Here is a 27,502-nt window from a genome sequence, read left to right on the forward strand (position 1 = left end):
ATGATCAATCATGCACTAATTCATATAAACTTGTTATAGTTCCTATTGTATAGTCATGTGATATCCAAGATTAAGTTAAGAACTTCCTAAAATTCTTATTCGAGTGCTTGTTATTGGACTATATCCTAGGACTAACCCTAGGTATCCAGACAAAGGGAGTGCTTGATTGCATCTATTGAAGCTTATTATGGATTTGATTGAGCTAATCAATCATGGCTTGCATGGTCTTGTTGACCACCACAATATTATTGTGGTAAGTAATGGTAGTCGCCTTTTCCATCTTAGGTGTGTAGCCTTTAAATTACATAATGTTGTAAAGAAATTATATATATAGGGCTGGTTGTCTTTTCTGTTTGTTGGACAATTTATTTATAATGTTACAATAATTGAGTTTTACATTAACTACAAATCATAGTGCTATACAAATTTTTTATAATAAATACATATTAACAATACTCTAAAACGCGTGGGGAAAGTACTGTAGCTTTCCCCACATGTTTTTTTTTTTCATTTTCTTTCCATTCCCCCCATGTTTTTTCTTATTTTTTTTTATTTTTTTCCATTCCCCCACATGCTTTTTCTTTTTTTTTTCTCAAAATTATATTCCTTTTTTTGTTTTTTTGTTTTTATGTTTTTTTTTCAAAATTATCTTTGTTAATTTTATTTTATTTTACTATTAAATTGGTTGAGAATTTAGCTTGATAGTTTTTTTCTTTGAAACATTGTTGATTGCTACAGTGTTTCTTCACATAGTTTTTGCTTCGTTACAATGTTTTTCCACATGATTTTTTCTAAAATTATCTTTGTTGAATTTATTTTTTAATATTGAGATGATTAAGAATTTAGCTTTGTAGTTTTAAAAATATATATATTTTTTAGATTGCTACAATGTTTCCCCACATGGTTTTTATATTTTTTTTATTTTCTCCAAAATTATCTTTGTCTATTTTATTTTTTTAATATTGAGCTGGTTGAAAATTATAACTATTGTTTTTCTCACAAAACATTGTGGATTGCTATAGTGTTTCTCTACATGGGTTTGTTTTTCTTTTTTTTATGATTTTTGTTTTTTTATATAATGTTTTTCAAAATTGCCTTTGTTGCTTCTATTTTTTTAATATTAAGTTGGTTGAGAATTTAGCTTTGTACTTTTTTTCTTTAAAACACTGTGGATTGCTACAGTCATTTCTCCACATATTTTTTTTGTTATAATTTTTTTAAAATTGTCTTTGTTAATTTTATTTTTTTAATATTGAGGTAGTTGAGAATTACAACTGTATATTTCCTCACAAAACACTATAGATTGCTACAGTGTGTCCCTACATGGTTTTTTTTCCTTTCATTTTTTTTGTTTTTTTTCTAAAATTATTTTTGTAGTTTTTTCTTGAAAACATTATAAATTGCAACAGCCTTTTTCCGTATAATTTTTTTTATGTTTTTTTATAAGTTCACGACACGTACAGGCATGCCACAAGCCTGTAGCAATGCACGGACATGACATATATTTCATAGTATAATTTGTATTGCTTATTAACACAGTTTCTCCTGGTTGTTATATGTTTTAGATTTCTAATTATAGCACAACATAATTATAGCACAACATTCGTCATCATTAATTGCTATATTGATTTGAATAAGACTTCATTCTCATAATCATAAGAATCTAAAATACTCTAAATGGCTCATTTAGATATATATCATGTTTGTTTTTGAAAAAAATTAATTTTTTATTTTTTTTGTTTTAAATTTTTTTTATATTTTCATATTGTTTTGTTATATTTATATTAAAAATAAATTTTAAAAACTAAAAATATTTTATTTCAACATATTTTCAAACGAAAAAATATTTTAAAAAATAATTGGTATTATAATATCAAACAGCCTTGTAGAATACACAACAACTACAGTTAATATTGTTTTGTCAACGAATCACTACCTATGAAAATATCATGAATTTGATATTTTTGAGTACCTTTAACCAAAATTAAGCCTATATATATTACAAGCAAGTATTTCTTATCGGCCATATAACATCCAATCTGAACCACAGCCTCTCATTTCTCTCCTACTTTCAGCCTCACCGTAATGTCCACCTTATCTTTCAGTCCTTTCTTTCCAAAACCACAGCAAGTTACCAGAATCAAAAGGCTGAATCACCCTTGCGTCCCTAGAGTTTCATGCAAAGCCACAGATGATACACAAAACCCTGCCACGAGAAGAGACGTCCTCATTGGTCTAGGAGGCCTTTATGGCGCTACCAATCTTGCTGACCGGACTGCCTATGCTAAGCCAATCACCCCTCCAGACTTGACCAATTGTGAGTTGGTGGACTTACCGAACCCCGAAAATCCAACAAACTGTTGCCCTCCATTACCCAAAAAGATCATAGACTTCAGACCCCCTTCTTCTTTCTCCCCGCTACGCACTAGACGTGCGGCCCATTTAGTTGACGAAGACTACGTGGCCAAATATGCTGAAGCCATTTCCTTAATGAAAAGTCTCCCCGAAGATGATCCACGTAACTTCTATCAACAAGCCAATGTACATTGTGCCTATTGCGATGATGCCTACGAACAAGTGGGGTTTCCAAAATTAGAACTTGATGTTCATTTCTGTTGGCTCTTCTTTCCTTGGCACAGATACTATCTTTACTTCTATGAAAGAATCTTGGGCAAACTGATTAATGACCCAACTTTTGCTCTGCCTTTCTGGAACTGGGATTCCCCCAGTGGTATGCAAATGCCTTACATCTTTACCGACCCTAAATCTCCACTCTACGACCAGTTCCGCGACCAGAATCACCAGCCTCCTGTATTGCTAGATCTTGATTATGCAGCGGGAGACCCCAACCCCACAAACGCAAATAAATTATACTCTAGTAATCTTAGAGTAATGTACAAGCAAATGGTGTCTGGTGCAGCAAAACCAACACTCTTTTTTGGAAAACCATACCGTGCTGGTGACGATTCTCGTCCTGGAGCTGGGACGATTGAGAACAGCCCTCACAATAATATTCACAGATGGACCGGTGATCCAACTCAAGAAAATACCGAGGACATGGGCAATTTTTACTCAGCTGCGAGAGATCCAATATTTTTTTGTCATCACTCAAATGTTGACCGAATGTGGACGATATGGAAGACTATACCCGGAGGAATTAGGAGGGATATCAGTGATCTTGATTGGCTTAATTCAGAGTTTCTTTTCTATAATGAGAATGCAGAGCTTGTTCGTTGTAAGGTTAGAGATTGTCTTGACAATAGAAGGCTAAGGTATACTTATCAAAATGTTGAAATTCCTTGGCTAAAATCAAAACCAATTCCAAGAAGGTTGGGAAAGAAAGCAGCTGAAACAAAAACTGCATTAACACCGATCACTTCATTCCCTTTAGTCTTAGACAAAACCATAGTTACTGTAGTTTCAAGACCAAAGAAATTAAGAAGCAGGAAAGAGAAAGAAGAGGAAGATGAAGTTTTAGTGATAGAAGGGATAGAATACGACAATGGCAAATTCGTGAGGTTTGACGTGTTCATAAATGATGACCTTGAGATACCTTCTAAACCAGAAAATACAGAGTTTGCTGGGAGCTTTGTTAATGTTTCTCATAAGCATGCGAAGAAGTCCAAGACAAGATTGATATTGGGGATTACAGAATTGTTGGAAGACTTAGAAACTGATGGTGATGATAGCATTGTGGTGGCTTTGGTGCCCAGGTCTAACAGTGTTAGTGATCCTGTTGTCATCTCTGGCGTTAAGATTGAGTTTGTTAAAGAATGATGATTATCAAGGACATCTCGTTTTTTCTTATCCTTCAGGAGATCGATGTAGGTCTTTTAGTGTTTGTCTGGGTGCCTTGCTGCTTGCTATCATGCACGTGTAATTCAACTCTGTACTTTTTTGTTTAACAATCTACAATTAAAGTAATGGCAGCTGATTAATTTTTTTAATTGTTCATCTCTAGATCATAAATGTTGTTGTTCATCAAGAATTTGTTTTTGATGAAATCATAAAGATTTCAAATTGGATTTGTGCTTCTCACAACTCCGTCGTAGGCTGAGTTATCTAGGTGTGTTCTTTTCATACTCTCTTACAAAAACAAGTCCTCTATCAGGATAGAAGTCCTTTCGATGTTTAAGTTAATAAATTATAAGAGGGAAGTAAAGTATAATAACGAGGACAAGAACATAGGAGAGTGTATGTGATGGTCATATATGGTCATGTATGTGTTGTTATGTGATTTTGTATGGCCTTGTGTTGCCTTGTTCAGCCATGTGTCTTGTTACCTGGTGATTTGAGCTATTTATACACCTTCATTACATAAAATCACGTCATAGAACTTGAAGTTGTATAAATATAGGAAGGTTAGGCATCACGACTATTGGTGGGAAAGGTTAGCACCCATGAATTATTAGTGAGAAAGGTTGGTGCCGTACTCACAAGATGTGCATCGTACTAACAAGATATGCACTATACTTACTTGGCTTTTATCGAGAAAGCTAAGTGCCACATTGACTTCTTAGAGGTTGCAATAATTTATTATGATGTGTGCCAATGATGGGCTCCTTGGGATTTACACAAGATTGGGATTTGGCCTAAGATTTGTTATTGGGCAAAGACCCTTAACTTAATGATAGGAAGTCCACTTGGGAGAAAACCCATTAATGGATAGGGCGATCTACTTAGATGAAGAGCTAGCTTATTTGTATTTTAAATGTTGTTCTCACTGGACGGGTGCTAAAGCAACGGTTTCCCTGCAAGAACAATGATTACACATCCTTTCTAATGTTTGGCTATTCCATGCAAGCATATGACATTTCTAAACTTTCTTTTTTTATGCAAATCTCAAGTATATAAAGATTCAAAAATCCACAATCAATCGACCATTCCTAAAAAAGCTAAATTCAAGTTTATAATATAACTCGACACAACAATAACATGTATTGATATACCAAGACTATAGAATATAAACCCCTACCCAATACCTATTAAGAGATGCGAACAAGAAGTATGGTTTATGCCACAAAACTTAGGTAATTCTTTGTTAAGTCAGAGTAGTTCCATGAGGAACCAAGAGTAAGAGCAAACTCTCATATACAAATTCTATTTCTGAATAATCAATCTATCTCTTATCAATTTTAAAATCTAAATACAAGCTAAATAACTGTATTTGTAATAGGTAAGAACATACTAAAAAATGTTGGAAAAATAATGAAGAGAACATACTAAAAAATGTTGGAAAAATAATGAAGAGTTCTAAATAAAATAAAAAAAGAATCATAAATCAACTAGGAAACTAATACAATTCACATAGAGTTGCTTGTGGACCTTATCACAGGGCTTTTTCGATGTATGATTTACCTGAAATCATAAATCAACTAGGAAACTAATATAATTCACATAGAGTTGCTTGTAGACTTTATCGCAAGGCTTTTCCGATGTATGATTGACCTGAAATCATAAATCAACTAGGAAACTAATACAATTCACGTAGAGTTGCTTGTGGACCTTATCGCAAATATAAAACAAGATCTCTTAAAAGTTTTGATAAAATTTTAATCAGATTTAATTGTCGGATTGAAAGTTATACTTGTTAGCATAAACATGTGCATTAAAAAAAAAAGCCCTAAGTTACCTCTAGTGTCTTTAAATGATAAGGAAACCTTGCCAATGGCAAAATCCATAAAATAAACAAAAACATAAGTTGTTGTCATAGAAATCCTTGCTAGAATAATCATAATTGTTGTTACCTATGCTTTCCTTGTAGAAATAAAATGTTTACTAAATAAAAAGTCCATAAATTATAAGGAAACACATTGCAAAACTCATAGAATAACTTTTGGCATGACTTTAAACATGTTGTTCTATCTCTTCTAGATTAATTAATGGATCTATCATATATGGATGGAAAGATTGCGATGTCTAGTTTTTATCTTAACTAGAATCGAAGCAAAATTTCTTTTATAGCTTCAAGTATGTCTCAAATAGTGCACAAAAATCTAGTCAAACATATTTACAATTTGTTAACCCAAATATCTAGAATCAACCCAATTAATTCCTCTTGGATCCTCTAAGTTTTAGACCTTGTAATAGGCCTAATTGGTATCTTTAATGGATTCTTTGGTGATGCTCGTTGATTCACTTTATTCGCCTTCTCCTCAAAATGATATGACCTCAAATCATCACCCTGTTTTGATGTTGGCTCGCTTTTGGAGAACACATTAACCTGATTTTGTGATTTTGATCTTTATTTTCCTTTCTTTTATTTTTTAAATTATAAACAACTACATCATAAATAATCTATATTTTTCAACTTTTGTCGCAACTAGGTTTTTATATGATGACAACGAAGAAATAATATGAAAACTAAAGGTAAATGGATATAACATGATTTTAGAGCCTTGATTTTATACCAATTAATGTTAAACCTATGGGTACAAAAATCCAAAAATCAACAATCAAATCGATATTTTCTAAGAAAGTTAAATTCAGGCTTATGATTGAATTTGACACAATGATTAAATGTACCAAGATACCAAAATTATAAAACCCAAAACTCTACCTAACACTTATTAAAAAATAGTAACGATAAGTATGAAAGATATCATGAAACTTGGTTAATTCTTTGATAAGTTGGAGTAGTTTCAAGAGGAACCATGATATGATCCAATCAAGGTCAAATTCGGATTTTGATGTAAAATGTGCAACTATCAAGTTTTACGGCAATAGTCATAATTTTCAAATAGACCGTTGGATCGGGCTAAAATTGTACGTGGGGTCTCCTGACATGTTGTCCTACCTTGGGTTAAAATTTCAAGTCAATAGGATTTTAGAAAGCCACTGCAATACTGGTCAATAGAGGTTGTATGAATTATGTTATTTACTTCCTTTTGACTTGTGGACTTTCTATTTGGCTAGGATTTTTTTTCTAAAAGAATGTGGCAACTTGTTTTGGGAATCTTCTAGTTCTATAAAAATCTTTAATGGGCTGCAACATAGTTTTAAAATGTGGCAAGGATTCATAAATGTTTCAAAATTCTTTTCTTATAAGAATTCCTTATTCATCCTAACTACAACAAGGAAAAAAGACTTCATAATTAATTCTACATTCAGATCAGATTTCTTAGTCTATTTGACACTTCTTAATGGTGAAAAATCTGATTCTAGCATATTCAGGATAATAATTTTTGGATTTTTATTATTTTTATTATTTTCTTCTTAGTCTTTAGGTTATTACTTATTTGGGTCAATTATAAGTGGGCCTCATATAAGTCCACCTAAAGGGGGTCCATTAGGGTTTATTTAAGTCTAGAGTTAATATAAATAAAGACATAACCATACATGTAAGTTAGAGAATTCAGATTAAATAAACTTCTTGTTTGCCGCACTTTGTGAGTGTGTGTGTGTTGGTGAGATAATCTCCCTTTCATGGTTCTCTAAAAAACTAAAAACGACTTATCGAAGAACAACTGCTTCGTGGCGTCATCCTTATACTTCTCGTTCGCGAATCAATATTTGTTGGTAAGGGTTTTTTCGTTTCTAATAGTAAAAGCATATCCTTACACATAAGTTTTATTTTTGAATAAATAATTCATATCTTGTTAATTTTTGAAACCTCAATATAAGTTAAATAATATTTTAAAAAAAAATAGGTAAGAACATGCTAAATAATGCTAAATAAAATAATAAAAGAGTTCTAAATAAAATTAGGAAAAAGAATCTAAATCATTTAGGAAATTAAAACAATTCTCGTATAATAGCTTCTAGACCTTATTGCAAGGCCTTCTAAATGTCTAATTAACTTGAAATTTAACTTAATATAAAACAAGACCTCTGAAAACTTCTAGTAAAATTCCAATTCAATCCAATTATTAAATTAAAAGTTATGTTTATTAGCATCAATTGTACATTAGAAGAATGGGCCCAAAATTGTCTATAGTGTCCTTGAATGATAAGAAAACCTTGTCAATAATAATAATAATAATAATAATAAAACATTAAACAAAAGACATGGAAACCCTTACCAAAATAATCATAATTGTTGTCACCTATACTTTCCTTATAGAAGATGAATCCTTGTTAAATAAGAAGTCTACAAATCATAAGACAACAAAAAATAAAAATCATATATCAACTTATGACCTGATTTCAAACATGTTGTTTCATCTTATCTGGATAAATTATTGGGTGCAACATGTATGTATGGAAGGATTACAATGTCTAAGTTTTCGGTACAACTATAATAGAAGCAAAATTCCTCATATAACTTCTGATATGTCCTAAATAATACACAAAGGTCTAATCTCACAAATATACAACTAATTAACTCAAATATTAATAATTAGCCCAATAAATTTCTCTTGAATTTTTTAAGTTTTAAACCTTGTAATAGACCTAAGTGGTAGCTCTAATGAATACTTTGTTGGTCAAACTTAAATAATGTCACTACTTTGAAGAATGAATGGTCTTTCTGCTCCTCTCAATAATTTGTAGATTTTTATGCAAATGTCACTACTTCGGTTTTTCCGTTGTCTCTGTGTTGAAAAGCAACTAGCAAAGAATATATACATAGTAATGTCAAGATTTGTTGATTGATATTCTGGAAAGAACAAACAAAATGAAAAACAAAGTCATTAATTACATTATAGTGGTGGTCCGTCCTCGCTTTGTCTGTTTACAAAGTGTTTCCTCCTCCTCTTCCATCTGCTCTCATGCATTCAAATACTTGCACGTGGTAAATGTCTTTTGAGCTGCATCGAAGAAGCTCGATGATAGTTCCCTTCCTGTCCGTTTCATTTAAGTTTTGAATAGTTTGCTTGCAGTTATGGGATACGAACACCAAAGATTTTCATTAACAAAATATTTAAAAATCTCCCAAAGGTGGATATATTGTCTTGGAAACCTACCTAAAAGTACATTGCAGAGCTTTCCTACTACCAGGTGCCCCTCTTGTCTCTTACCTGGTGTGTTGTTAATTAATTAACATTACGCTGAAATACGTTGGAAAGTACTGTAAGCAATGAATAGTAGTAATTTTCTCACGTGTTTTAGTGTATGGTCTTTAAAAAAAAAAAAACATTTGTCTTTGTTTTTTTTTTCTTTAAATTTTTTTAATTAATGTTTCTTATTAATTTTTATCTTTTATTATTAAATTTATTTTTTATTAGATTATTTCATTCTCATAACATGTAGTATGAATTTAGCAAGTTAACTCGGTTGGTTTTTTATTTAATTTTTTTTTTAATTTTATTTTTAATATCAGGTTAATTGAAAATTAGGTTTCATGATTTGTTTTATTTATTTTCTATTAGATTACTTCAATCTCATGATACGGGAATAGTACTTAACAAATTAACAAGAGTTAACTCGGGTTGTTTTTATTTTTTTTTTAATTTTATCGTTTATTATTGGGTCTATTGAGAATTGACATTCATAATCTATTTTGATTTGTTTTCTATAGGGATGTCCTGGTCTTATAATCAGGATCACGGTTTTGGAATTTTGACTCCGATTAAATCATGTTGTTTTTATTTTATTTTCTTTTTACGAGGTTATCTCAATCTCATGTCCTTTAACAATAGATTTTCTCTTCATTGGTTTGTCCCTGTCTAACGACCTGGATTGCAGGTTTAGTAAGTTAATCTAATTGACTTATTTTTTCTAATTTCATCATTTAATATTGTGTTTGATTGAGAATTAGGTTTCTTGATTTATTTCGGTTTGATTTTTATGAGGTTATCTTGATCTCATGATCTACGAATAGTTCTTAACGGGTTAACTCATATTAAATTACCTCATTTTTTTGTCCTTTTTTTAATTAATTTTTTACAAATTTCATCATTCAAAATTGTGTCTGAAAAAATTGATTGGGAATTGAGCTTCATAATTTGTTTTGATTTACTTTTTATAAAGTTATCTCAATCTCATGATTAGAGTCGTGGATTTGAAAAGTTAATCCAGGTTAAATCAGGTTATTTTTTGTATTTTTTTTCTATGTGGCTATCTCAATTTCATAACTCAGGTCATAAGTTTGGCAAATTAACTTTGTCGGTTTTTATGCTGTTTTTTTATTGATTTTTTTTTTTAGTCTCATCCTTTAAAATTGGATTGATTAGGAATTGAACTTCGTAATTTATTTTGATTTTTTATGGGGTTATCTCGGTCTTATGATTCAAGTCGCAAGTTTGACAAGTTGAGTCGGTTTGTTTTTTTAGGTTATTTTTTTAATTAATTTTTTTTAATTTCATCCTTTAACATTAATCGATTGTAAATTAGGTTTTATAATTTTTTTTCTACGGATTATCATAGTTTCATAACTAAGGTCATGAATTTGACATGTTAACTCAAGTTGACCCAAGTCAATCCAATATGTTGTTGTTTTAATATTAAAAAAAGATATTATCTTGATAAAAAAAAAATTGAGTTAAATTAAGTTTTTATGGATTATCTGAGTTGCTTTTAGACCCACAAAAATAATCGAGTGATTCAAATTTACCCCAACATGTTTTTTTTTCTTAACTAAAAAATATAAACAAAATCTAAATATTTTCTTATATTGAAAAAAAATCTGACATGATACACAGCGTACCACAAGTTATATATCTAGTTTACTATGCAACGTGAAACATCCATCGCTATTAGCCGGTATACTCCCGTGACTCTGGTTGATGGTTATCCTCTATAATTCAATAGTTTCACGTTTTATTCTAGAGCGTCTTGCTAAGTAACGACAAATTTATTAACAAACGCTAAAAGGGTGGGTGCTCACCTCACCTCACAAAGTTTTTTTTTTTTCATTTTTAATTATTTTAATATTTAATTGGTAAAGAATTTAATTTTATAATTTATTTCAATTTATTTTTTATAAAATTAATTTAATTGTATAACTTAAATTATAAGTTTAGCAAATTAACCTGAGTTGATTCTGATAAATTTTTTAGATTTTTTTTTAAATTTGAGTTGATTATTAATTATGTTTCATAATTTGTTTCAATTTATTTTTCATAAGATTATCTCAACCCTATAATCTAGGTCACAAGTTTGATAGGTTGACTTTGGTCATTTTATTTATTTTATTTCTATAAGGTTATCCTAGTCTCATGACTTATGTCATGAATTTGACGGGTTAATCCAAATTGACTCAGGTTATTTTTTTGTTTTTTTAATTGATTTTTATTCAATTTCATTCTTCAAACTTGGATTGATTGGGAAGATTGGGAATTAAATTTCATAATTTGTTTTAATTTGCTTTCTATGAAGTTATCTCAATTTCTTAACCCGGAATATGAATTTAAAAAGTTAATCTGAGTTAACTCGGGTCATTTTTTAGATTTTTTAATTAATTTTTTTTTCAATTTTATTATTCAATATTAAAATTGATTGAAAATTAAATTTCATAATTTATTTTGATTTGCTTTATATAAAATTATCATGATCTCGTGATCAAGTTTACAAATTTAACATGTTTTCGTCTATGCAGGAAAAAGAATATGTAATTGCAGATTGCAAATATAATCCAACATATCTATACCGATTTTGGATTTTTCAATGATAGCTGAGTTTTACCAACTATCAACAGCTAAAAATCCTCCATTCATTATTGTTTATTCTGATCGGCGATATTCTGAATAGGAAAAGGGATAGGAAGACCTCAAATTAATTAGTACATGCATAAACTATGACTTTACTTTAATGTGTTTTTTTTTAATGGAAAAAACAAATGATGCACTTGTATAAACTTAAATGTTGTTTTTGTATGAATTGTATCACTAGTCTGTTTTTAATTATCTATTAAAAGAGGTGTTTTTTTTTAATTTTACTCTTTTTTTATTTTAAGGATTATGTCATTTTAATTTTTTTGCATCTTTTTCATGTCTAGTTGGGTGCCATATAAACCTAGCTGAAATATTATTCTATTCATTTACTTATCAAATAAATATTCTCTTTAAGTAAAATCTTTTTTATCAAAAGCACACTAATTCTAGAAATTTAATTGGTTTTGCATCCGACTTCACTAATTCTTGTAAGCTCCATCAATACTGAAAGATAAATTTTATTACCAACACATAAGCTTATCCCTATAAAAGCTAAAGAGTTGCAAGGGTAGGTGGTGGAGTTACTAGAAAATAGGTATATTTAAGAAAACATTAGTATGAAGTTTCAGCCTTTTTAGTCTTAGAAAATATTAGTTTCTAGTAGATTTGTGTTGACGGTAAATTCATTAACCAAATAATAATGAAGTACATGTATTCAATATCGTGACTAGATGACATGCTGGATCAATTAGTAAGTTCTAAGGTATTTTCCAATATTGATCTTAAGAGTGTTTATGATCATATTAGAATAAAACCGATGGATAAGTGGAAAACAACCTTTCAAACACAGGATAGGTTATATAAATTGATGGTTATGTAGTTTGGTAAGTTCAATGCTCACAACACTTTTATAAGGTTCATGCATCAGGTGTTGAGATTATTCATGGACAGATTCATTGTGGTTTATTTTAAAGACATCCTGATTTACAGTCTCACTCCAAAGTTTTATTTAGAGCATCTTTTAGTTGTCTCTAACACTTTACAGAATAAGTAGTTATTTATCAACTACAAGAAGTGTAAGTTGTTCACTAGTAATGCTACTTATTCTAGATTTTGTTATATTAATGGATGGATTTCAGGTTGATCTTTCAAAGTCACGGTGATTGTAGAATGGCCAACGCTAAAAAACATCTATAAGGTTAAGTGTTTTCATAGACGTGCATCATTCTACAGAAGATTCATTCAAGATTTTAGCTCTTTAATTGCATTCATTACAGAGTGCTTAAAGGGAAGAAATTTCCAGTGGATAGATGATGTCGAAGATAATTTTTAGCTAGTGAAGCAAAAGATGATTAAAGCTCTTGTATTTGTGCTTCTTGACTTTAACAAACATTTGAAGTAAACTCTGATGCATCGTAGAAAGGCCTTAAAGGTGTTCTTATTCAAAATAGACAACCAAAAGCCTTTTTTAGTGAGATATTATCTAGTTCAAATAAAAATTACTCTATGTATGATCTAGAGTTTTATGTTATTGTTCAGGCTCTCAAGTATTGCAAAATTACCTTTTATAGGAGTTCATTCTAATCATAAACCATGAAGCTTTAAAGTATATAAATAGGTAGTATAGGTTAAGTCATTGGCATACAAAGTGGGTATCTTTTCTATAAGAGTTTACATTTTTATTGATGCACCAATATAGCAATCTTAACAAAGTAGCTAACACCCTCAATAGATGAGTTACCTTGCTCGGTGTTACACATGCCTAGGTGATGGGGTTTGATACTTTTGAGATTTATAGTCAAGTGACTCTTTTTTCGAGTAAGTTTATACAAAATTAATGGATGAAGGTAACTGAGATAACTTAATGCATGTGAATTGTCATTTATGAGTTGCACTATAAGAAACACTATAGGCATAATAAAACAATAGCCTCGGTGTCATTAAATTATTGTTGGCCTAAGTTGTCAAGTTAGGTATCTAGTTTTGTAAAGAGATATACTATTTATTAAAGGTCTTAAGGTTCCTTATCAAAAATGGGGCTATATACCTAATTGCTATTCATAATGCTCTATGATTGGATGTTAATTGGATTTTGTGTTGGGCTTACCTTATACCCAACAAGCAATGGATTTATATATATATATATATATAGACAAGTTCTAAAAAATAATCTATTTTATAGCAATTTGAAAGACATGGTTACATCCTAGATAGCCCACATTTACTTTAACAATATGATTTTCTTACATGGTATCCATAGATCTATCATTTTAAACAGAGATGTGAAATTTATGAGTAACTTCTAGAAGAGATTATGGGGAAAGCTAGGAACTTAGTTGAATTTTAACGGTGCTCATAATCCTCAAACAAATGGACATATATAGGTGGTTAACCGTAACCTTGGATGTTTGATGTGAAGTTTGGTGGAATAGCCAAAATAGTAGGATATCACCTTCTATAAGTAGAGTTTGCTTATAACATGTCTCAAAATTTGATCTCCCAATCAAGTCTATTTGAGATACTCTACAGACAGAATATTTCTAGCGTGATAAAGTTAACACATGTTCCTCGTATTAGATGATTGAGTGTCCAAGCTAATGGTACATAGATTACTTGTGAGGTATTCATGAGCAGGTCCAGAAGATAATCACATAAAACAATACAAAATATATGGCCCTAACCAATATCCATCAAAGAAGAGTGGTGTTTGAGATAAGTAACCTTGTGTGGGTAGTACTCACTCGTGACAAGTTTCTAGTAGGAGATTATAACAAATTGATGAAAAGAGAGATAGGCCCTTGCCAACTGTTGTAAAAAATTAATGATAATACTTATAGACTCCACCTTTTTAACCATCTGAAGACTTTTGATGTCTTTAACATACAACATTTGACATCTTATTTGAAGAAAAAATAGAACTCAAGGACGAGTTCTCTCTAATCATGAGAGAATAATACAGTCAGGCTTATAGAAACTAGAAGTTTTGTGCAGTCAGTGGGCATCTATTATAGCTAGATGATGATTTGCCACAAACAATCTATGTGGATGAACTAATAGATGCTTTCATAAACCAGTGAGATGAAATTGAAAAATAAATATTTTAAAAAAAACAAAAAAACTGACTAGGATCCATCTAAGTCAAGTAGCCAAATTCGTAACCTGATTTTGAGAACATGATAAGGTTGCAGAAACAAATTGAATAAAATAATGAAACTTAATTCTTAAACCCACCAAATATTGAAAGGCAAAATTGGAGAAAAAAAATATAAAAAAACTTGAGTCAACTCGAGTTAACTCGGATCAACATATCAAACTCGTGATCTAAAACATAAAATTGTGATAACTCTATAAAGAGAAATGTAAAAAAACAATGTAGCCTAATGTAGAACAAATAAAATATTGAAGGATAAAATTTAAAAAAACAATCAATTTTATAAAAGACCTAAAAAAAAGAGTCAAGTTAGGCTAATTTTTCAATCCAATGACTTGGGTCATTAGACTTGGATTACCCAATGAATGGAAAACCCAAAAACTTCATGAAACCAAAATCCTAATCGACAAAATGGTGAGTAAAATTAAAAAAAATATCAATTTAAAAAAATTATTTTTTTCTAATTTTGTTTTTTTAATTGATATATTTTCTTAATATGTCTCTTTTTTAAATAACTTTTAAATATATGTTTCAATTAATATCCTTTCCTGGTGATTTTTTTTTTTTTGTATATTTGACCCTTTTTGGACAGATTTTTTTTAATTGTGTTATGTGTATTTAATTTTTTAGAAGATTATTCTAATTCATCTATAATTTTTTTTCATTTTTTGTATAGATGAACTTTATTTTTGAAAATAAAAAATTATTTATTTTTATATAATTATTATAATATGTGCAATCTTGCATAATATTTTTTTAATATATTTTTTCTTTTTATTTTACTGAATCAATTTATTGTGTTTCTATTTCTATTATTGTTTGATTGAATAAAAAAATTAATAAAAAAATTCAATATATACAACCGGAAAAATATTTCATCTTGCAAGATTAAATATCTTAATCTATATTTATTTCTTGATTTTTAAATTTTATTTTTAGTTGTTGTTAATGATTTTTTTTTCTTTTTTTAACACACATAATTCTCAATTTATTTGATTAAATATATGTATAAATTTTTTGATTTACATTTAGATTTTTTTTTATTTATAAAAACATGTCTTAAAAACTTATAAAAACATGTCAAAAAAGCTTGCATATATAATATTTTTTTATTGAAGAAAAATATATTTGGCCCGGGTCAAATGTTGGAAAAATTGGCAAATATAAATAAAAATATTTATGGAAAAGATTCTGTTGATAAATTATAGCAAAATTTACTGATGGAATAGTTCTTCGTTGCGTCCCTCAGTATAAATCGGTGAAAACTTTTGTTTATCGATAAATTTACAGCAGAACCCCTCCTCCATTTTCTCTGCAAATAACAGCAAGTACATTCATGCATAAGTGGTAGATTTTCCCTTGAAATAATAGCTTCTTTGCTCTCTCAAAAAAAAAAAAAAACTTCGTTGATATAAAACATGTTTTTGTGTCATATGGGAATTGGTTAACTCAAAGATAAGGTGATCGAAATCTGATAATGTCAAAATATCAAACATCCTGGTAAGTCAAACAAGCTAATCAAGCATTGGGCATTGTAGATATCACATAACATCGATTTTCTAACATGTCATTCTAAAACTAAGTTCAATTTGCATTGTAGTTCTGATTTTCCGCATAAATTCAAATCCCTCGTTGCTTCTTCTACAAAGAAGATTAACGACAAGAAAAGATTATTAATTTTTTATAATCAACTTAACAGTTAAAAATAAAACAACTTGTAGATCAAACAACTATTCTATATACTTTTTGATAATAAAAGTGTTCTAGTGCCAACGCAGCTAGAGGTAACTAAATATGAGAGTTGATTATGTAGTAGGTAACCTAGTGATAAAAAGCTTAAGATCAAAAGGTTTGTTTTTTCTGTGATTTCAGATTCGAGCTTTATAATTGCTAATATTGATGGTCATTAGTAGTTTACCTGGTCGTTAACTTTAAAACCCGTGAAAATTAATCGAAGTGCGCGCAAACTAATCCAGACACCTCACATGAATTAATGAAAAAAAAAAACTAGAGATGTACACCCATTATCTTATCATCCAAGGGTGTAAACTAACCCTATTGTTTAACTGTTTGAGAGGCCACATGAAAGCTGTGTTCTGATGTTTTGAGTGCTTCAATAGATTTTCATGATTAAAAATAATTGTTGAGGAGTATGTTCAGGAGATCATGGCCAGCAACTGATATATTGGTAATATTAAAGCAGAAAATCGCTTTGAACTTTCACCATCTTATACCTCCTACTCAAACAATCACCTCACTTTTAATCTCAGACTGGGATGAGAAAACGAGCTGGTCTGGACGGGGCTGGTCATGTCATCTTCTGCCTCCTCGTGTTGAATTTCATTATCAACTCACTTTCTCGCAATCATGCTCCGAAGATGAAAGCTCTGCTTTACTCAAACTTAATGATGGATTTGCGTATGATGAATCCGCTTCGTTGGATTGCAGACCTCCTTATCTTAGGTCAAGTCCTATATAAAATCTCTCACTTGTACAAATCGATCTCTCTCGATCTCTCTTTTAATGGACCATTGACACTAGAAGGCTCAGCTATGAAAATGATTGTCCAAAACCTTACTCTAGTAATAGAGATTTTCCTTGATTGTATAAATGCCTTCAGTTGATCTTGGTTCTCTGATGAACCTTTCTTTTAATAGCAAACAATAAACTGACTGGAGAAATCCCACCTTGGATTTGCGATATCACCACCTTCCAGATCATTAACTTATCTAACGATGGTCTGAGTGGCAACATTCCACAGTGCTTGGGGAGCTTTTAGTACTGAACTATCCGTGTTGAATTTGGGGATGAACAAGTTCCATGGCACCATTCCAGAAACATTTACAGAGGGAAATAAAATAAGAAGTCTTGACTTGAATGCCAATGAGTTGGAAGGATCATTACCACGATCCCTAGTTAATTGCAAAATGTTGGAAGTCCTCGATCTAGGAAACAATTACATACATGATAGTTTCCCCAATTGGCTGCAAACTCTTCCTAAGCTGCAAGTTCTGGTGCTGCGCTCTAACAGACTCCATGGTTCAATAGGTAATCCCAATTTGATATCTCCTTTCTCTAGTCTGAGAATCATTGATCTCTCACATAACGAGTTCACTGGCCTTCTGCCGACAAACTACATTGCAGATTTTCAAGCTATAAATAAAGTGGATGAAGTTAAAGCTACACCCGGGTATGTGGGGTGACTATATTATCAGGATTCTGTGGTTTTGACGATGAAAGGGACCGAGGTTCCAATGGAGAGAATCTTACAGCCATTGACCTATCAAGCAACCAATTTGAAGGACAGATTCCAGAGGGAGTCGGACTTCTTAGTTCACTCGTAGTCCTTAATTTTTCAATGAACAGCCTTATTGGTCAAATATCATCATCGCTTGGGAACCTGAAAGCACTAGAATCATTAGATCTATCATCAAACAGGCTTAGTGGAGGCATTCCTGAACAATTAACAAGGCTGAACTTTCTTGCAGTACTTAACCTCTCTTATAACCAGCTTGCAGGCCCAATTCCTCGAGGCAGTCAATTTGATAACTTGCAGATTGATTCATATGTTGGAAACTTGAGGTTGTGCGGATATCCATTATCAGTGAAATGCAGCAATGATGTGACCCCACAGCCCCCACCATTCCAAGAGAAAGAAGATCTTGCAAGCTTATTCAATTGGAAGTTTGCAATGATAGGTTATAGATGTGGGCAGCTGATTGGACTGATCATGGGATTTATTGTATTCTCAACAGGAAAGCCACAATGGTTCGTAAGGATGGTCTAGGTTGAACAATAGAAATGGTAAAGAAGAAAGACGAAGATTATAAAAAAAAATAAAAAATAAAAAAATTGTGCTCTCAGGCTAGGATTGCATGCTTCCCTATCTGTAGAACAGCTAGTTATTGTCCATTTCCTTTCAAGTCGTCTTACCTAGCTAGTCTTCTTGTCAGTCAAAAATATGAAGAAATGATTGGAGGATAGAATTTTCATCAAAAAGAAGCTCTACCAAAATGTATTTGTTTATTTCTCTTCACTTCGTTAGTGCATTGCCTTCTAAACAAGAACAGCAACAATCACGCTGTTTCTTTATCGTCATATATAGCGTCCTACACTAAGAAGGAATGCTGTTTTATGGCCTTACGAAGATAGGACTTAAAAGTTGTTCAGTCTATCTGATGATTCATTTTAAAATTAACTATCATCAAGCCATCCTTAGGATTGAAATCTATTGTACTTTTCCTAAGTTAAATAGTTCTAATCAAACACGTAAGGACTCACAAACCAAGATTTTTTCTGCTACAAAAACATTCTTTCCAGTATCATCTATGTCATTATTAAAAACAGCTGGGACTGGCAATGACTACCATTTCGGACCAGGATTGCTCCAAGTTCTCTACACTTGACAAAAGTTTTGTCAATGGGTTCCCAAACATGATAATTTTCACTACCTGTGAACAGACTTCATTGAAATTCCCATGAAGGGCGATCCAGCACATTATAGCTTAACCCACAAACGTCCATATCATCAAAAGGTCACATGAATACCTTAGGTCTTGCAAAAGGATATGATACGACTGCTTAGTTCCAAAGAACTGAACTTTCAACATCTATTTATCATACGGTTCCTTGCAGAAAAATAAATGAATATATCCAATTATAATGTAAAGTTGAGTCAGAGTTATCCAAACTCAAGAATCAAGTATGTGTGTGTTTAATTATGTATATATGTATGCATACATGTATAGCACCTAGAAACTTACCATAGAAATTGATTTAACTTGGTAGCATGTGCGGTATACCTTCTAACTCTTCTGACTGAATACAGCCCAATGCACCCAATTTTATTCCATGCTTAATGCAAGACATTCTTCAAACAGAACCCAATTTCCAAAATTATAAAATACTCAAGAAAAAGTGGCTAATAAATAAATGGAGGAATCCCATGATTCCTGAAAGCTTTGGCATAGAACGTGAATTCAAAAGTTCATAGATCGATTGATTTATGCAAAGCCAAGGGCTATAACATTATCAGAAAGTTTTTGCAATTTAGACAAATGAACATGTGTGTGAGGTGTCTTTCAGTCAAGTAAGAGAAATCTCTATATGAAACACACATCGAAAGAGAGAAGTGCAAATACCAGGAAAGAGAGACATGAAAAACAATGATGGTTAAATTATAAGTAGACTACCTCAAGTATGTGATGTAAGAGAAATATCAGATTAGATCATTCTGGAATACCGAGGCACAGCCAAGTGTCAATCATATCTTTGGATGCACCTAAACCAACTCAGGTATGAAAGGAAAGAGAGTGAATAATATAGTTGAAGGTCATTCAACAACTCATCATGTTTGCAGGAAACAGACTTAGATTGCACGAAGAACAGATAAACCAAGAAGAGATACTTAGTCAATTGTAGACTGTAAAAGTTGTCCACTGATAGTCACTGAAATTCCTTGATACATCCCACATAAGATTCCAATAACTGCAAGGACAGGGAACCCTGGCATATGTTACCTTTCCCGTCCCAACAGCCAGCAAAAAATGATGCTGAAAGCAAAAATGACCAGGGCAAATCTCAATCAAAATGAATGGGTATATTTTCAGAGGAACAATATAATAATTGTTCATAATAGGAATTTAACTGAAAATGCAATCCCAAGAAAGATCTAACTCAAAGGCAGCTTTCACAAAAGAGAAGGAATCTATATGTGCAGCAATGATTTGGACAATACCTGGACAAAGATTTCCAATGACATTCTGAAAGCTTAAAGATCCAAAGGCTTCTTAAAAGGAGACTGTCTTGGAATCAGAAAGGGAACTGAAATATTCATCAAATAGCACAACCCAATTCTCAAAGGAAACATCCATATTTTCATATCAACCAGATTCAGTAACTTTCACTGCGAGTTAAAATCTTGCAAAGCCTGATGTCACTTTTTAATTCATGGACCAGTCCGACAAATAACTTTGCATCCAGAAAGAAGTACACAGTCTGTACCCTGAGTGCTTGCGAGCATGCAGGAATGCAAAGAGTGGGAAAACACACAATCATGCATGCGATAAAGCTCTTACTGCTATTCACTCACATAAGAAGAAATTAAATCAATTACGTGCCTCATCAGAAATAACTGAATAGAATATTATTGTCCTGGTGTCAGTTCATAACATCTATCAAACTATCAACGAGGTTAAATGAACTAGAGAGTTTATCATCCTTGAATACCATGGCAACAGCCATCCTCCATAAATCTACATTGACAAGTTTTCCCTTTTCCAGAGTATTAAAAGCTGACCTTAACAAATCTTCATTGTTTCCCTCACACAACCTATTAACAAACTTGCATATACTGGCAGAACAAGGAACAAAACCCTTGAAAATCATTTCATCCAAAATAAATGCTGCTTCCTTGAACTGCATCCCATTGCAAAACCCGTCAAAAAGAATCCTATAGGAAACAACATCAGGAGCACAGCCACGTCTTGGCATATCTTCAAATAAATCATTTGCTTCACCCCTTTTCCCTTCTTCAAACAGTTCTCGAAGTATCACATTGTAGCTGATAACATCAGGCTTACACCCTTTCTCCACCATCTCATCCAACAATCTATAAGCTGCTTCAAAATCCTTATCCTTACAAAACAAATTAATAATCACATTGTAAGTTACAGTATCGGGTTTGTACCCACGTTCTTTCATGTCCTCCCAAACACCTAAAGCCTCTTCCTTTCTCCCAGCCTTAAAAAGCCCGCTAATCAAAGTAGAATAAATTGCTGAATCCAACTCAATTCTTTTTCTAAACATCTCCTCCTTAAGCCTAAAAGCTAAACTTAACTCGCCATTCTTACAAACCCCCTTAATCAATGACGCATAAATATAAGCATTAGGATACACCTTATAGACCTTAACCATATCCGTCTTCAGCTTAAAAGCCTCCTTCAACCTCAAATGCAAACAAAACCCATAAATCAAATTACCAAATGTAATCACATTAGGACTAACACCTCTATTAGTCATTTCATCAAACACCTTGGACGCATCATCTAATCTCCCACTCGCACAAAACCCACGAATCAATAAATTATACGTACAAGCATCTGCTTTCCCCAATTTCTCGATACCCTCAAAAAGTTCCCTCATTTTATCAAAATCCTTGCACATCAAGAATACACTGAGCAAGGAATTATACGATTTTACAGTCCTTTGGACACGAAACGAAGGCAATTCATCGAACAGTTTGAGTGCACTTTCATGGAGGCGAGCACGGCCATAGAAATTGATTATGTCGCAAAAGAAAGCCTCTTTAGGGGTGAAAAGGGTTTCTTCTTTGAGTTGGGCAAGGATTTCTTGCATTTCATTGAACATTTTAGCACGGCCAAGCTTGGTAATGATGAGGTCATAAGAGAGAAGAGAGTAGCGAAAGGGTTTCGCAGGGGTTTTTGGGTTTGGATTTTTAAAGAGTTGGAGAGCGAGTTTAGGGTCTTTTTGGAGACGAAGAAGAGAGGCTAGCCTGAAAGGGGTGATGGGTCTTGATGGGTTCATATTTGCGGGGGCTCTCCTCTGTCCTATGTATTTGTTTGATAGATGACCTACCTGATTTCTATATTCCCGCCAAAAAGTGGCAGAGAGGGAGGAGAAGATCGATAGGCGACATGTAGTTTTATCACTCGAAATGTGGATATACAAATACAAAACCGTGTCGCAGGCATGCTTATCAGACCGGTTTGGTGGATTGTTCTAGTGATCCAGAACCCTAGCGGATCTAAATTAAAAAAAAAAGTTCAGGGCTTGTAATTAATTCTAGAAAAAATTGTTTGACATATTAAATCAATTTAGAATGTGACCTGGGAAAACTAGAAAGAAACCCTTTTTTTTTTATTTCAATGTCAATTTTTTTTTAAGACAAAGAGCCTTCTCCTTTTGTTGTTGTTTTTCTCATTCCCTTCTAAGGTTCTAAAATGAGCAATATTTTTCCTCGCATGCGCGGGAGGGGAGGGTGCAAAAACCTTTTGAAATGTTGGACCTCTAGTATTCAATTAGGTTCCTCCTCGACTAACTGATCACTTTAAAGATATAAGAATTCAAATAGAAAATAAATCAGAGGAACTCAAGTAAAAATATAGTAGTGTTCAATAACAAATTATTAATGAAGATAAAAGGTCTAAAAAGCATAGTTTGCGGGCAAAAACTTTTTGAAATGTTGGACCTCTAGTATTCAATTAGGTTCCTCCTTAACTAACTAATCACTTTAAAGATATAGGAATTCAAATAGAAAATAAATCAGAGGAACTAAAATAGAAATATAGTGGTGTTCAATAACAATTAATGAAGATAAAAGGTCTAAAAAGCATAGTCGTTGCCCCGTGTATAGGAGGCAATCAAAGGTTTTCCTCTTACTCGACATAACCTTATACACGCGAGCCTACCACTTTTTTTTTATTGGTTACTAAACCATATCAAAGTTCATTATATGAACACTAAAGAAGGTTTTATTTTTTTAATGTGGGATTGGAAGCCCATTAATATATATATTTTATGTTCAATAAAAGAAAGTTGGGTTTTTCAATGTGGGATAAGAAATCTTTTTAGTTTAAATAATTCAACTTAAAAGGATATGATAGTATCTTTCCAGTTATGGATAAAAAGCCTTTTGAAATAATTTTTTAAACTTTATTATTTACAATATGTATAGTCTACATCCACATAAATTATTTTTTAACCTTTTTCAAATGGGATATTAAAACCTCAAATATTTTTATTTTTATTTTTATTTTTCGGGGTTGACCCGGGAACCGACCCTTAGGCCGAGTTTAATAATTATGGTCACAGGTAGTTATCAATAAGTAAGATTGATGAGAATGAAATTAGGCTAGCTGGAATTTGAATAAATTATTGTTGATGTTGGGTGTTGAAACCCAGCATTTGATAAGGGCTTCTTGAGTTGAAATGCAATGTTTTACTTATTGTCTTGTTAGTTGGTCAGTAAGCCACGTGTTAGCTCAGATTTAGAATTATTAGCTAGTTAAGATTGTCAATATATGTAATGAATTGCTAGTGAATTTTAGCATGAATGAAAGATAACCAATTTGGATTCTCTCTCTCTTCTTCTCCTTCATATGTTGAGGCCTTATGTGCTAGGTTTGGAATGCAAAAAAGATCCATTATAGAAGCTCATGGACCTTATACAGATAGGAACTCTAGAGAGCTACATACATGATTTTGATATTTTATATAATACAGTTGAGATCTTAAAGAAACAAGCATTAGTGTTCTTCATTGGAGGTTTAGAGATTCAAATTAAGAATTTAGTCAAGATATTTGAACCTAAAGCTTTAAAACAAGCCTATAATCTAGCTCATTTACAAAAAAAAAATATCATTTTCTATAGGTGTACCCACTTTAATCTCATACACACATTTAAAACCATAACCCAAACTACCTAAACCAAACTCATTCCACATCAAAAACCATTACAGAAACTCACCTTCACTAATTACTAGCATTCCAAAACCTCCCTAGAGTGACTTATTACCCACACCAACTGAAAACTATTGTAACAAAATCCATGTTAAACCTACTAAATCCTTAAAGAGTAAGGAATTAAAGGAAATAATAACCAAGGGTGTGTGTTGTTGATGTGATGACAAATTTATATCTAGCCATATATATAAGAATAAAAGACTCTATTCACTAAGTTAGTTGATGGGGAGGACGATGTTGAAGGAGAGAAAACAGGGATGGATAGTTTTGAACATGAAGACTCTATTCACTAAGTTAGTTGATGGGGAGGAGGATGTTGAAGGAGAGAAAATAGGGATGGATAGTTTTGAACATGAAGAGATCATTCTTCATATCTATAACAATGTTTTTAAAGGTATTGTTGAATTTCATACTTTAAAGGTAATTGGCTAGGTTAATAAACATTCATTATTAATACATATAACTTTATAAACTCTAAAGTTGTTAGCTAGTTATAATGCAATTTTACTACTTTAAACCCCTAACAGTTGATGCAGTTAATTGAAGAATAATAAGTTGCACACTATGTGTAAAAACTTTAAATGAAGAATGCAACGAGAGAATCTTGAGGTTGATGTATTCATTATAGACTTAAATAATTGTGACATGGTACTAGGAATCTAGTGGTTGGCTATGTTGGGTTATATTGTTTCCAACTACGGTGAGCTTTGGATGTCTTTTAAGTGGGATAGGTGATACTTAAGGGCAGCAATCATGCTTATATACAAGTTATCAAGCTTGAAAAATGTCATAATTTTTTGGTTAGTCCTTCCCAACTAACAAAAATCAGCCTATATTGTATAAATTTCATCACATACTCTAGCTCTACAATATGCTCTATGACTGCAAATCTAACTCCTACCTTAAAAGGAAATTCTACTTTAGCCTATTTGTTGAAAAGTTACCAGAAGGTTTTAAATGAACTAAAAAGATTACCAATTTCTAAACATCATGACCATGATATACCTCTTAAAAAAGAGACCCAACTAGTCAACTTAAGACCTTATAAGTACTTTGGGTTACAAAAATATGTTGCTGAGAAGATGGTCAGTGAGATGATGGAGTTAGGGGTGATTTAACGTAGTAACAACCTTTTTACTTATCCTATAGTTTTAGTTAAGAAAAGGGATAACTTCTAGAGACTGTGTTGATTATAGAGCTCTTAATAAACATACAATTAAGGAAAAATTCCATATACCATTGGTGGATAAGTTACTTGAACAATTGGTGGGTGCTACTGTATTTTCAAAAATATATTTAAGATCTGAATATCACCAAATCAAGATGGTTATATAAGAGTTCAAAACTACTTTAAGGACTTATAATGGCCACTATGAATCCCTTTTTATACCCTTTGGATTGACCAATACCCCTGCCACATTTCAAAGCTTTATGAATGATGTTTTCAGAAGCCACCTTGAAAGGTTTGTATTAGTGTTCTTTGGTGATATTCTAATTTATAGTTACTCCATTTCAAAACACTTAAATCATTTGAAGATAGTGTTTTAGTTATTAAGGGTCCATAAATTAGTAGGGAAAAGAAATAAATGTATTTTTTATAGCATTCAAATAAAGAATTTAAGGCATGTAATTTATAAAGATGAGGTATCTACTGATCCATAAAAGATCGTAGTTATGGTGGATCGGCCATTACATAAGACTATTTTATTTTTCATCTCAACAATAAAAAGAGAACATATAGAGCTTCTCTACACATAACTAAATATTATTTTTCATCCTATTAACTTTATACATGATTGTCACATGATCAACCAAACTCAAATAACTTAAACATCGGAATGTCCTTCATTCCACAAGGAACTTGTTTTTATAGGGACAACTCAGGCCCATAACTCAGCCAAAAAAAGTTCATTTCTATGTGAAGTTTTTCTACCACTTTTTCATTTAAAAATGTTAATTTCATGTCTTTCTGGTCTAAAGGTGCTAAAAAAATTTATCAATTTTCATCTAAGATAACACAAGTTTGTAAAACCGAGGGCAAGAAATAAATATTTTTTTAGATCTAATTTTAATTTACTAAAAAAGACACCTTTTTTAACACAAAAATTATATTGACATATTTGATTTTTTTTTTATTTGTTGGACCATTGTCCTAGGTAATTTTAGCATGCCTAATCACCTTTTTAATTTGAAATCTACTAGAAAATTAGAATTTTATAAAATATTTATTTTATAAAATATTTATTTTATAAAATAATTCAAAATTAAAACCCTTTTTTCTATTGACCAAGATAGGGACTACTAATTACTATGAAAATCGATGATCTGATTCTTTGTTTATTTCTACATGCTTTTTAAAGTGATTTTAAAATCGTCTTAAAAGGCATCCAATTGAATTTTTTTTAGTTTTTTATGATTTTGATGTGCTGATATAAAAAATAAAAATAAAATTTAAAAACATCATTTTGATGCATTTTCAATTAAAAATCACTTTTACAAAAGCATTCTGCATTGCATTACAAAAAACAAAGTAAAACAAGTTCAAAAGTAGCATGAATCGTAAAAACCAAAAGATGACCTTCAACATACAATTATTTTTTTAATGTTGTGAAAATTTTTGTTTAGTTCATATTAAGACATGTATATAAAGATACTAAGTTTACAAAAAACAATTGTAAAAAATAAGATCAAATTAAAGTCTTAAAACTCAACAAACATGCTAGAATAAAATTAGCATAAATAATAAATATTGTTTAGTAATATTTACTTTTTGAAAAACTTGTAATATGATTCATATGAAAATTTATTGTTATCAAAGATTAATTATTCATTTTTAAAGCTTTATCACTAATCTTTTGGTGCAAACTAAATGATTTTAATAAGATTTTCAAAATTTTCATAACACCACCTTTTTATTTGTACTCATTAACAAGGTATACAGACCTAAAAGAATAAAACTCAAAATGTTTCTACAAATAAGAAGAAACTAATCTCTAAAATAGAGAGAACAAGACAAGAACTAAGAAAAAAACTTAAGGGCAAAAAAAGCTGAGAAAATAATAGAGAATAAGGCAAATAAGTTGTTACTTGGTATATTGAACATCTATCTCTCAACCTTTTTTTATACTAATTTTTGAACCAAAACTGATGCAAAAATAATTCTGGTATTACTTGTAAATCCCCGTGTAAATATAGAACCTAAAGTATAAATAACTTGACGAGTAGTAGAAACGTGAGATGAAAAAAACATCAGTAAACAATTTAAATAATAAAGAATATGATGTGAAACAGAGAAAATAGTCTCCATTATTAAATAAAAACATATAGATAGGGTTCC

General features: G+C 31.3%; 2 protein-coding genes across 2 annotated transcripts; one reads left to right on the top strand and one right to left on the bottom strand.

The window, feature by feature from the left end:
* Positions 1-2,022: 2,022 nt before the first annotated feature.
* Positions 2,023-3,947, top strand: LOC133703041 (polyphenol oxidase, chloroplastic-like). Its single transcript, XM_062127437.1, has one exon. The coding sequence runs from the start codon at positions 2,086-2,088 to the stop codon at positions 3,775-3,777; it is 1,692 nt and encodes a 563-aa protein (XP_061983421.1). The 5' UTR covers positions 2,023-2,085; the 3' UTR covers positions 3,778-3,947.
* Positions 3,948-20,769: 16,822 nt separating this feature from the next.
* Positions 20,770-22,400, bottom strand: LOC133703269 (putative pentatricopeptide repeat-containing protein At1g53330). Its single transcript, XM_062127732.1, has one exon. The coding sequence runs from the start codon at positions 22,225-22,227 to the stop codon at positions 20,842-20,844; it is 1,386 nt and encodes a 461-aa protein (XP_061983716.1). The 5' UTR covers positions 22,228-22,400; the 3' UTR covers positions 20,770-20,841.
* Between the last annotated feature and the right edge of the window lie 5,102 nt (positions 22,401-27,502).

This window comes from Populus nigra, chromosome 9 (assembly GCF_951802175.1).
Source record: "Populus nigra chromosome 9, ddPopNigr1.1, whole genome shotgun sequence".
In the NCBI taxonomy this organism is placed as follows: Eukaryota; Viridiplantae; Streptophyta; class Magnoliopsida; order Malpighiales; family Salicaceae; genus Populus; species Populus nigra.